Source organism: Bombus bifarius, unplaced genomic scaffold (assembly GCF_011952205.1).
Source record: "Bombus bifarius isolate JDL3187 unplaced genomic scaffold, Bbif_JDL3187 scf7180000008026, whole genome shotgun sequence".
Classification (NCBI taxonomy): domain Eukaryota; kingdom Metazoa; phylum Arthropoda; class Insecta; order Hymenoptera; family Apidae; genus Bombus; species Bombus bifarius.
Genome location: NW_022884399.1, coordinates 479280 through 492670, shown reverse-complemented (window position 1 = coordinate 492670; position 13391 = coordinate 479280). Strand labels below are relative to the sequence as shown.

At 43.6% G+C, this 13391-nt stretch overlaps 1 protein-coding gene across 2 annotated transcripts in view; it reads right to left on the bottom strand.

Moving 5' to 3' along the window:
• Positions 1–13391, bottom strand: part of LOC117207230 (zinc finger protein 395) — a 91819-nt gene that overhangs the window by 31519 nt on the left and 46909 nt on the right. For both annotated transcript variants that reach the window (XM_033447220.1, XM_033447221.1), the window contains exons 3-4: positions 2449–2666; positions 1243–1559 (exon numbers count right to left, since the gene is read on the bottom strand). In XM_033447220.1, coding sequence (XP_033303111.1) covers positions 1243–1559; positions 2449–2666 — 535 coding nt within the window. The remainder of the gene's footprint in view (positions 1–1242; positions 1560–2448; positions 2667–13391) is intronic.

Sequence of the window (13391 nt, the reverse complement as noted above, 5' to 3'; positions counted from 1 at the left end):
GAATGTCCGTGCTTCACGAAAACGATAAAACCAGCATCGCTGTCCGAAGCGACCGAACAGTACGAATATCGATGTTCCCGCGAGAGTTAGATTTCACGAAACTCGCTTTTCAATGGCAGACGAGTGGGATTAAGGCCAATGAAATCTTTCGAAGACAAGCCACGCGGGACAAAGTTGAGCATCATTTAAATAAAATATCGCTTAACGTGTTCGCTACCGGCGTTATAAACGAGTCGTTCTAAAATTAAGAACGTAATCTTTCAGTAAGTGCTTCTTCTTCGAATTATTATTTCCATTGCAAAGAAACACGCGACGCGATAGGTGAGTTTGCTACTTATTCGGAATTGATGAGGGAATTATGTGTGTTAATTTTCTTTTTTTCCTCTTTCTTCTCTTTTTCGATATACACATATACACGTTTGCTGCTTATTCGGAATTGATGAGAGAATTATGTGTGTTAATTTCCTTTTTTTCCTCTTTCTTCTCTTTTTCAATATACACGTATACTTAATCCTTAAATCGCTTCACCTAATTAGAAATGATCGTAAGTTTCTGAATCAAGCGTGACATTAATTCCGTATAATGGAAGATTATATTCAATTTAAACGATATGCAAAATAATTAGCTAATAGGTCTCGTAGCAATTTTCAGATAATGATATAGCAATTTCATATAATTTAGCCTGATACGTATGATTTACTCGCGTCATCGTGTGATGTTTCTTGTGGAATATTTGTAATAGCGCTTTAAGACAATATAACTTTCGTTTCTTCGTGCGACGAGAAAGACAGAAATATTTCCGTCAATGTCCAATTCGATATTGACGATGATAGAAATTTCAAATATCTGTGTAACAGCGAAAGAAACTGCTTCGATTTCGAATACTATGCGAAATATTCGATTCGTCGTTCAACGACAGAAGCTTTCTCCAGCCCGCGTAAGCGTTCAAATGTATCCACGACGATCAAAGGTGACTAATCATCCACGTCATCCCACGATGATGAAACAAAACATCGTCTGGCTACGTAAGGAAAAAGGGAAGGACTCACCTTCTCGACGATAAAACGACAAATAATTGTCTAAGTCATACGAAGGCCAAGTTCGTCATCGCTGTGACAGTGTGCCGGATTGACGAATTGCAACAGAATATATCCGGTGCACTTGAATTTATCAGATAAGCAAAGCGCTCGTGCCCATTTATCGATCGATCGATAAAACGGGTATGCGTGATATTCCATTTACCTTCTTTTTGCGTGGGTGCTGTTCCTCGAGGTAATCGAGCACTATACCCTCGTCCAGGGTGGTTGTCGAGCCAGGGGTGCTACTCGACGACGAACCAGACGCGTTGTAAGGGTAGTGTTGTTGATTGTGCGAAGGATGAGCGGATGTCGGCCACAGAGAACCGGTGGTAGGTGCCCCCTCGTCGCTGAGAGGCGGACTCGGGGTGCCGCTACGCCATGAAGCCCCGCTGCTGCTGCTGCTGCTATTCGAGGTGCCACCGACTCCTGGTGAGCCAACGACCATGCCACCACCTCCGCCACCTCGACCTCCCCAGGAACCTTATTCGCGAAAAACAAAAATACACGGTTAGTTTGTCTCGATTGAACAACTTGTTTGCGAGTTGATTACTCGCAGATGATCCAAGCTCCGATTCGAGTAGCGTTTCATTTTTCGGAATTTTGTTCGCATAATTTTCGAGGAGCCTTCAATCTCCAAAATTAAATGTCCAATTTACTATGGTATTTGTATAGCAATTATATGGGCTGTAAGTATATTTCGTACCTGCATGCCTCGTCTATTGTATTCAAAAATATCTTAGAACAGCTGTAGGAGATGTTATAAAATGTTTGATGCAAACAAGTACCTCTTGTGTCTTGTTATAGATTTCGCAGGTTCGGAGTCGGAGAAATGCTTGAATTGATAGATCGTTGCAAATTGACATGCGATTGAGTGTAATCTCTGTGTGGAATTGAGATTAGATAGAACCGCTGTCAGACATAATGGCAAGCTTGAATTTACGATCATGTAGCTCGGATATGCGATTTCGATCGCTAGTAATTGCATAGACACTTAGAGTAATACATTGCGGATAAAGACAGATGACCGGTATACATGTATATGTACACGTACATACATGTATCACATAATAAATCAAACGTGTAAAGCGTATGTGTTAACAGCAGCGATTCTTAGCCCCTACAATACGGCTAAAGTAAAATACGAAATGTGCATCGTTCAAATAATTATGGCCGATACTACACAGCCGCATGCAGCTTTCTACGATCGAAACAAATTCATCTCGAGCCGAAACTTTGTTTTCGAGATTTCATTCGTTCTATCAAACATCTAGCAATTTGCTCGTTTCTAATGTAAACTTTGACTAGGTCGAACCTAACGAAGTCTGCGATGTCGTTAGAACACGAAGGCTATTCGCAGCGTGATACTGACCGTAATTGTGTTGGCAGTGCAATGGCAGGGGATTGTGAGGGCTGTGTGGCGAACATGAGAGCGACATGAGGACAAGAGCGGCGGTGCATTCGTCCATGCAATCGCCGCGTTCGTTGGTACGACAACCCTCGCGGCCGCATCCGTGGGGTATTCTGTCGCTCCAACCGCTGTACGATCGCTCGGAGTCATTACTCGAGCTGGGTCGTCGTTTTCTGGATCTGAAACACGAATGATACATATTCGTAGATTAATTACGATCCACAAGGTTCGCTCGTATTGCAATTTTCAGCTCGTTGCACGAACACCAGCCGTAAGACGCTGGTTAATGTCGCGTGCAAGATCGCAGAATCACGATCACTGTCGTCATCTACGTTCATTCACGGCCGTGATCGTGACTTTTTTATCTCGAGCGAATTTGCTCGCTGTGATCGTAATTCTTTCCTGAATTATTCTTATAACACGATTAATTTTTTACAAACTACCTCGATACAACGTGCATAAAAGTATCTGCACGTAAGGTAAATTGAAAATTACGTTACGTTTTCCTCGTATAACGTACATTTACCTTATCCAAGATTCAAACTAGAAAATAATTTAATTTTCTTTCCTTCGTCCGGTATTATTATTATCGGTATGTTAAGTACTAGAATATTAATTCTTCCTGTCGATTTCAAGATCGTAACATTCGTTCGATGTCTTTGATGTAAAGTATACAGGTTTTGCGAGAAGGATCGGTTAAACCAGAAGCGATCAGGAAAAATCACAAGCTACTGCGAACGATCATCGTGATTGGGATCGAACGTGATCGAATCATTTGAGATTGACAAGTAGTGCATACGTGACTATTATCTAATTAATTAATTAATTAAATTATTAAAATTATCTAAATTATCTAAAGACCGTCGAACACCAGTGTTCGCTTTACAATCGCCAGTTATTTCAATATTACAGTAATCGGTAATTCGTGGCAATTTGTACAATGTAACTTTGATTAGAAAGTAAACAATACGGTGAATTTCAAATACTTGAACGCTTATATGTCGAAAAAGAAGGACAAGTGCCAGGTGGGACATTTCAGCTAAGAGTAAAACTATTCGGAAACTGCTGAGGTTTGTCTCGGAATAGAAAGGGGAAATTCCTGGATGAATGTACAATAGAAATAAGTACAATGTATGCTAGTTACAGGTCCGGAGGCTGGCAGCTTTACTTTACAATAGATCCCCGAAGCCATGGGCCTATGACCATTTGTATAATTATGAAAACTGACCTGTCTATACCCCGTTGCACCATCTGTGCACGGCATGTTGCTAGAAAAGGCCACGAGGTAGAGAGACCATTCAAACTGATTTGAAGCTAAACAATACTCAATGGCTTCAAGGACTAAAAAAACGAACCTCTAAAGAAGACGTAGAGTTTTCCTAGAAGTGAGAATCGCTTCGACAGAAAGAACAGATTAATCGGTAATTTCAAACAAACGACTTCGTGACAAAGTAAAAAGCCCAACGAATCGTCAGACTGCATCGCAACGTAACGTTGTAAGGGGCAACGTAACGCAACGAGATTAGTGGATGAACAGGCAGCTTTCGTAACGGAAGAAGTTTCGTTTTCCAACTTCCTAACGTTTTCCATCTCTTTCCATCATCCTTTTTTCTTTTCTTCCTTTTTTCTTTTTGTTCGTAGAAGCACGTCTTTGCGTACGTACGATCACACGGCCTGTCCCGACAATAGGAGCTGTCGTAACAACCAATCGTTTGCCAGCCTTTCCGTGGAATTTCGTGCTTCTACAATTACGTAAAATAATGTTTTCCAGCCTATATTCCGTAGGCACCACGATGGCCAGTACGGTCGTTGTACCGTAATGTCCCGGCGGACGACGTGCTGTAAATTACAGTTTTCTAAGAACAGCCGTAAAGATGCCACGATAACACGCCACGGACTTTGGTCTACACGTTCCTCCAGATCGGTAGCCTGGTCATTTTCGACCGTGTACCCGCCACTGGCATCTTTTTTCGCGTGGAACTTTGCGCGAGTCGTTAGTCGCCGTGTCGATTATCGCGATATTAGATTGTTTCGTAAGTTTGCCGGCAATTGTTCAGAGTGTGATCGTAAACCGCTGGGAAATGATTTTGATACAGTATTGGATGTTAATGTCTTGCAATTTACCAGGTTTACGATGTATCGAAAAGTAAGGGTGAGGTAAGTTGCTCGGGGAAGGCCAGGAGATCGCCGGTAGATCGAACGGTTGGACAACTGACACCTGCTGATCGATAGAAACCCCGACTTTCTAGGAAATTACAGGGCAAATTTTCCTCGTTATCTTCGCCTATCAGGTGTCTAGACGGCCTTGTGAAATAATAAAATCGATGTGGTCGTCTTGAAAAAGTTTCCCTATAGACTGAATCGATAAAATTATAACCAATCTATATTTGTTCAAAGTTTAAAGCTTCACGAACTTGAACAAGGTATAGAGGATATCATCGAAGAGTCAACCGATTCGATCGAAAAGCAACGAAACTGCCAAGGAGGAAATACAGGAAAGAGAAACCGAAGGAAGAGAAAAAATCGGAGGAAAATCACGAAAGCAACGAGCCATCCGGCTCGGCGTACTTTCTACGATCCGATCCACCAAGTTTCACCTCCCCGCGCCATTCTGTCTCCGTGTTCCGTAGGACTTTCATACAAGAAGCCTTAGAACTCCTGGTCAAGCCTGGAAGCGACAGTCGCCGATGGTTTCCGTACGTACCGTCGATGGAAGAGATACGAAGAGATCGTAAAATCGATAAGTAAGTGTACGATCGAGATTCGGAAATCGGAATTTCAGGCAGGAATTTAATTTCGTATCTCACCGTATCTCTCATTTTCAGCGAACAGCATACGAAATAACCGACGTCCTCCAACGACAAATTGGTCAGTTCCACTCTTTGTGAATGTTTTCAATTTCGTTACCAGCGGGAAATACCGATACTCAATCGGAAAGAAAAAAGAAATCCTGACCATTTAACGCGCGACTACCGTATCTCTTACAGCGAGTATAGACGTACGCGAAGGACACGAGAGCGTGATATCTCTAACGTTGGAAGTGGGAGACACGAAACGACGTAGTCAAGGCCGCCGCTTAGCCGTTCCGCTCGGAGCGGTACATCGAGAGTCGAAAGTGAAACGTCGCCGGTACCGGCGGAATGACGCACGATTTTCTCTGTCTTTCTCCCTCCGATACAATTGAAATACACGAACGAACAGTCGTGGCTGTCCCGTTTTCGTGATCGCTTTCGCACACGCCGCTCAGGATACCGAACGCGTTAAACGCGTGAAAGTTAAGCAGAGATAAGTATGCTCGAGGGGTCGATAATTGCCGTACAATTGCAACAGGTATGCAAGCGGAAAGTAAACGGAAGGGAAGTAACAGGGAGTTGTACCGCGTGGAAACGAGCCTGGAGAGGGATGACGGTGAAAGAAGACTAGGCGTACCTACCGCTAGAAACGGCACAATACACAGTCAGGCATTTGTTGTATGGTAATCGCGGACGCTACCTTGGATTTCCAAACGAGAGGCTTTGGTCGAAGGGACTCGACGTATAATAATGGGATTTACTCGCCCGTTTATGTCGGATTAGTCACAGAGACAATAAGAGAAGATAACGAATTTTACGACCGTGGTAGCCTCTTTCGTTTCTCTGTCTGTTTCAGTCGCTTATTTCGTGCCAAATCAATATTAATATTAATCAATGTACGATAAAATGCAATTGCTTGGATTTGCGACGCAGGCATACGCCGGCTGTCCGAGACGATAAGATGACCAATTAATTATTCGCCGTGGTGCAAATTCGTAAAAAGTTCTGTAGCGGAGGTTGTCGCTGCCAGATGAAAAGAGAGTTTGCGTTTCGTCCCGGGACTACCGGTGGACTCTCGTCAGTAAAGCTATGCCCGGTAGTCCCTGCCTTAGACGTAGAGGGATCTCATTAGATACGGTATTTGTATCATGCGCCCGTATATTCGACCGCTAGCGAGATAGACAGACTCGTCGTCGTAGCCCTCTGGTGTTGACGGTTGGTACCCGCGGCTCGACCTGTCGGCGTCCTATTGATACCGATCCGCCACAGTTCGAACGTGATTCTCACAGCCACGAGGATTAATAAGATCGCCACGTGCGCAAGTGTGGCACAATCGCGAAATACCTCGAGCGTCCCGTTTCACAGCTCGGCCAATTTCCGATCTCGAAAAACCGTTTACCCGCGCCGCTGTCGTTTTAATTAAAGAGACGCTGCGCGTTCGACTAGCTCGCAAAGACGCCGCGCCGCTGCAAAAACGAAAGAGAAAGTAAATTGCCCCGATAGCTTGCGCTCCGAATAACTCGCCGGCTGCCTTGTACTTGGAAAGCCGATCGACGCCGCAGTCAAGGTAGACTGGGGATAATCTTCATCCTCGTCGACGAGCTTTTTTCCCTCCTTTCTTTCGCGTTGCGTGCTAATTACGCGGCGAGCCGGCAGCGTTTACAAGCCGAAACTGAAATTGGGTCGTGGGAAACCCACGCATCGATCTCGTCTCTTTCTTTCTTTCCTTCTTTCTGCGATGCCACGCCGTGTCGTACACTCTTCTCGTTTACCTTATTTCCTTTTGCGCGGCTCTCTTCGCGGCTTTCAACCACCCTCTCTTTTTATACGCGGTTCGATGCCGAGTCCGGGTCGTTTGAAAAATCCGCGAAATAAAGCGGAAAGACAGACAAGATTTGTCTACGATTATTCTCGCGCTGTTTTCTAAACGTAAGAGAGACTTTAATATTCCTTTGCCGCTCTTCAAAACATTCCACGAGAAAGAGAATTCGTGCTCTTCAGGGGGTTGCTGCGATAATTAAATTCCTACTATGTGTGGCGTTAAGAAAAGGCAGGAAACGCATAGCGGTTGCGTGTACGCCGTACGCTCTCGCGTGTTACTGAAGCGTTTCGCCGCATTATCATCTCTTGCGATGACGTAACGTTATGTAACTATTTCGAACGAAGGACACGCTCGTTAGTGCACTCTCGATACGTTGAATCGATGAACCGAAGGATAGCAAACGTACCGTCGAAATTTTTCAACCGTCGCTTTTACGACATTGAGGGAAATTGCTACGACGAATAGATCGATAGATGATCCGTCGATAAAGGAGCTTAATGACGGTCGTTCGACTCTTTCAATTAGCCCCGTTACAGGATTATAGTTGCCGTTTATAATTACACCAACTGTAAAGAATTTTCACGTCAACGGTATTGTACAGTTGTCTTTCGGCTAAAGAGCTACTTTGTTGGCAATCGAATACGCTTTATAGAAATTGTAGAACGTAATTTTACATTTTTCGCTGAGCGAGGATAGTATGCAGGACATTGGATATTGGTTCGCGTTGAACACAATGATTTTTCAAAGATCTTCCAAGTATCGTGTAATTTAGTTTGCTTCGTAATAGATAGAACGATTTTTAAATAAACTGAAACACAAAATCGGTCTCCGGACTGTGATTCACTTTAGAAAGAGAAAACTAAAAAAAAAAAAATCTAACTGACTTCGCTAAACAAATAAAACAGTCAAACTCAAAGATGGCATCTCGCTGGGGTTAGCCATCCATACGTTATTCAGCAATTAAGTTAGAAAAATTTGCCAAATGTCCAGCTGGACAAATAATAAAGTACAAATTAAATAATTAAAAAAAGCTTTAGTAAGATGCCGAAGTATATATACAACAATCTTTAGTTTCAAATGACATATTTGGTCTAACTTTTGTTATACATATATCAATCTTTCCTGCTGATCATCGTAAACGAATAAATATCGAAAGAAAGTCAGATTCGTGCGAGCCGTTGATTTATGCGAAGTCTTTCTTCGATCGTCGATGTATATACGTCAGTCTGTAGAGTTGAAGAAACTTACCTAAGGCTGTCCGCGAGTTTATACGAGACGGTCAACAAATTCAGCTCGTGCCACAAATAACTTAATGCAAAAATGTTCTCTGAAAAGCCTTTCAAAATAGATTGTCTCGAAAAGTAAAACTCGTACGAAGAGAAACCTTTTTCATGCACCCTTTTAAAATTGAAATACAAAGATCCAACAAGGCCAGCGACAGAATTAATTCTGACATCGATTCTAAAGCACCATTTACATACATACGTATACGAAAGCAACCACTAACGACAACGCGTGTGTACGAGAGAAGCGTTTTACGTACAGTATGCGTCGATTCATCTTCGATTTAATTTTCCCCCGAGCAGGCACGCCGATCGGACCTATACTGGGTGAGGCGGATGTAAAGGGGAGAGGCTGTTCCGTGTTCTGGCTCCGGTTGCACGCTCGTGGTTGCCCCAGAAACCGTAATACACTTCTCGTTATATGGGTCAGGGAACACGTTGATCCATATTCGGGACGGCATCCCCCCGTGATCGGGAAACTAGGTCAGCGACTCGTGTGTGCCGCGCCGGGCCACGCGAAACCGTGTGTTGCTAGCTGGCTGCCGCGATCCTGTTCCGGGCTGAGCACGCTTTTCCGGGAGGATCAAACTACTGTATCGAACCGCGTGGTCTACCGTTTTATATACCGATTTCGTATAGGAATTTTCTTTCTCGTTGCTTTTTAAACGTAGCATTAAATCAGTACTGTTTGTATGACATAGACGTCGGCTTGAAATTATTGCCGTAATATTATCAAATATATATGTAGATTTTTCATCGCCTAAAATTCCGAGTGAAATATCTATTCTTGAAAATTGCGTTGCTTAACACGTTGAATGTCATGGGGGTCACCGGTGACCGGCGCACCGAGGTTGGTAGAAATACATAATTTGAACAAATTTCAATAGTTATAAATTTTGTATTGTTACCATCGTTACTACAATGGTGCGACGAAATGAATACATTGTATGCGCCGACCCAGCCAGTGGCTGTCGAACATGGGAAAACCCAGCTTTCTCCGTGTTTCACCGTAAGGAACCATAACCCTAAGGAACGTTTCTACCTGAAAGATGTTCCTTAGTAATTAAGGGCCTTGCCAGTAAAGTAAAAGATGCTAAATCTTAATGACGGTTCTTCAGGATTATTGCGAGTCCGAATAAATATGATCGAAAGATGGATTATGGTTTATGGTAGGTAACGTAGCGTAGTTAATAGAAAAAATGTCAGACCTTGTAAAACTGGCGTGGCATTCAACGTGTTAAGTATTTTCCAAAGAGGATCCGGGTAGTCGCTAGTGTACTTGCACGAGAATATAGTATGCTATTAACAAAAGCATATACCAAAAATGCACCTATACGTATAATAAGCCTACGTCTGAGTTGGCAGCATCGTCCCTTGGAATTACTTTACAGCTTTACTGTAAATTCTTCAGCAACAGTTACCTGGTGCAAATCCGAGATTCGTAATAAAGGCTCGATGTACCTAATGGCACATTGCAGGCCCAAGAAGTCCAAGATAAAAGAAACGAATAATTTTCGACTAAACAAAGAACAACCCTTAAAATGTGCCAAAAATTACCTGTACGCTTTATGTCGGTTTAAAGTTGGTACAGTAATAAACACACATATACACAGAGGTATCTGAAGGAGGATTTTCCTCGAGAAGATAACAGAAGTAAACAAAGAGAAGGAAACGTATGTCGGAGTCAGGTTGGCATTTTGGGACGTTCTATGAACCTTTACTTACTTTACCGTCGCGAATGTAGCTAATATTTATCAGTACGAATGTGGACACTACAAGAGGCTACGAGTAATGACAATAGGATGTTCGAGATGATGGTGACAACGAATTCAGGTTCGATAACGAATCCACGGTCCACGGGAGGACAAGTATCAACGTACTACTCGATTCGGCTAACTTCTCGAAAACTCAATCAGTAATTCGTCCAACGACTAACTAACAAACTAACTCACACCTAATCCAAAAGAAACTGCCCTTATATACTCTCGGGTCAATCTTTGTTTTTAAGGAGAGTCACATAATCATTTCATACCTTCGAGTCAGATTGGAACATTAAAACTATTTCTTATTTTTATTACTTAAGTGCCGCTATAGTAAAAGTCTGGACTAGGGTGTTGGGGGTTTTCCCAACATTCCGGACGGGAAATCCCGATGTTCTTTCATCTCCGACAACGTGTCTAGACCCCGCTAATATACGTTTAGCGGGGTCTAGAATCTAGGTACATCGGCGACAAGCATTCACACCCCATAAGGACAGTGCATCGATCCGGTACCAAACGATATCCGGGTTACGAAGTCGAACAGCGGGGTCAGTTCGCCGGATACAGGAACGCGATAGCCGGCTGGCCTCTATCGAGCGACCTGATTCCGCGGCAGGACAACCCGGACAACCTGATTTCAACTACGTCGACCTTATTCGCTGACCTAATTCCCTCGATCACAGGGGCTGCTTGGAATTTACGACTACGAAAACGGGGCTGTATCGCGCTCATAGCAAATTCCCAGAATCCATTACCTGTTTCGCCCGGAGGTTGGTTCCACGTTGATCCATACAACTATTCTCGAACTATCTAAGAGTTGGAAATGTTTGTCTTTGATTCTGCTATCTGTTACGCTCATGATCTAACTGCGCGTTATTATGCATCTATAGTGGCTGACCAAAATGTTTCGACACTTACCATAGAAAACTTTTATGCATATTGCGTGTTAAGCATTCTGAGATTTTATTAGCGATGTGAAATTATTTATTATTTCACTATGAGAATTATCCTTTGATTTACGCTTCTCGAAGATTAATATGCCGCAAGGAATCTTGACGAATCTTTATCTCATACAAGAAAGTAATAAGAAAGTAAGAGAAAGGTCTACCGCAACTATATTTCCTCATGGTTATCGGAGAAAATTCTATTGTTCGAGAAAAAAAGTGTGAACACGATAGGTTTGACTTTTGATTAATATTCTATCGCGTGGATCGTTAATCAAACGCGTCGTTTTGTCAAGGTGCACACCTAACTCCTCTAACTCAATTTGTCTCTGAATAATTAGCAGATAGGAGGAACTTGTTTAGATAAAACGAACACCTTTCTTCAAACCAGAGAACACTGCCATTCAACACGGATGAATTAAGTTGAAGTTTCATGCTAATTCCTGCTGAAAAAGTAAGTTATACTTGAAAGGGAAAGTGTGTTGATCTCTCGATTAACATCTCAAGACGGCTATTAATCAAACGCGTCGCTTTATCACACCTGCAAGCCACTCCTTCCATTTCATTTCCATCCTCGAATAATCGACAAATGGGAGAAATTGCGTTTTCATCTTTCTTAGAGGACGTTATCTCGCGTATATCGAAAGTTCCAATCTCGCAACTTCCTCGCAATTCTATAACTAATTTTATCTACATCTTGTAATACGATTATCTACATTTTTCACATAACCGTTAAATATCCTCCCTTAATATGTCGCGTACTAAACGTTCTTTAAATTCAATACGGTCGTTAAGCCAAACCCAAAGTCCTCTTTAGCTCTACGAACGCAAAACCTCAACATCCAAGAATACGATCTACCGCTGCAACTCTACCTGTCGATTAAACTCGAGTAAAGTCGTGTAATTAGTCGGGTTATTACCGCCCATGAGCAAGACCCATGTCCCTGAAGCGGGCATTCGATGGAACAAAAGCTTCATCCAAGTGCGAGCGACGAGTCCCTCGTCGGAAAAGTTCTCTCTAGCAAGGTCTCGGAATTTTGCACGGCGAAACGTTCTCGTGTTGGCTTCGGCACACAAAGCGCCGAGAAGGGTATATAAACCCACGGGAGGGTATCTCGGTGTTGCACACGATGCGACTCGGGTCGATGTATTGGTGCACGTGTACTGCTCCGGTTTCATTGTCCCAGATTTACCAGTGGGATAGAGAGTGACCCACCCCTTGACCAGTCGAAGCGAGAGAAGGGCCAAGAGCGTCGCCACGGAACCCTCTCCTTCCCTTTCTCTTTTTCTTTTCGCTCTTCTCCTTCTTATTCTTCTCCATGCCCCTTGGCTCTTCTACCTCAACAAGTAGCGGCGGTTGCCAAGTACTACAACAGGTACGAGCGGCGTTGTATGCGCTGGCACGTGCAGACCCACGTCGGCCAATAAAGGAGGAAAGCTCGTAGTGCGCGAGAAAAGGGGCAGAGGGGACTCGCGAGACTCGAGCGCATTCGAAGGGTGCAGCAAGGGAGGATTTTCGGGGGAACGGGGAAAACAGGAAGGATGAAAACGACGCGTGGCTCCGTGTACCTGACCCATTTATTCGACGCGACTCCGCACCGCTAGGTACGTAGCTCTATCGATCGGCCTAGATCCGTGGCCCCAGCCTGGCACGACCTACTATTTGTTAGGCCACCTTAACCACCCTCGTGTACCATCGTCCGCCCCGGACGCCTCTCCGTCTCGCTCACCTCGTCGAGCAGGCACGGTACCCTCGCGATCCGCGTGGTATCAACTTTAGACGAGCCATCGACGTCTCGTTCGCAACCCTTGCACAATCGGAGCCTTGGCGGGCGAGCGAAGGTCGCGCAACCGATTCGGCTGTGCCGTAACGCTTTGCTAAATAGATGCTTCGACGAGACAATTCACAGGAGGATTTTCATGACTATTTCGTTGGGACGATTTTTTATACAGAATTACAGCGATTCTTGCATTAGGATTGGATGAGAGTGGATATAACGGCGACTGCTAATTTCCAGAATGAAGCTGACGACAAAGGAGGAAAGAAAAGAGGAGAATAGACGAAAATAAACGACTCTGCCAAAGAGTAAAGGTACTCGGAATTGCTGCAACGTTTCGACAGTCTAAATAAATTAGCTTCGGAAATTCCACTTATGTTATCGAACCAACTTTACCCACTCGACAAAACAAATATAGGAAAAATTTCTAAATACTACTCGATACACGGAGATTCCGCAAATCACGTGTGTTTACATAGTGTACACGCGATCCTAGTTCTAATTTGCAAACAGTGAATACAGTCG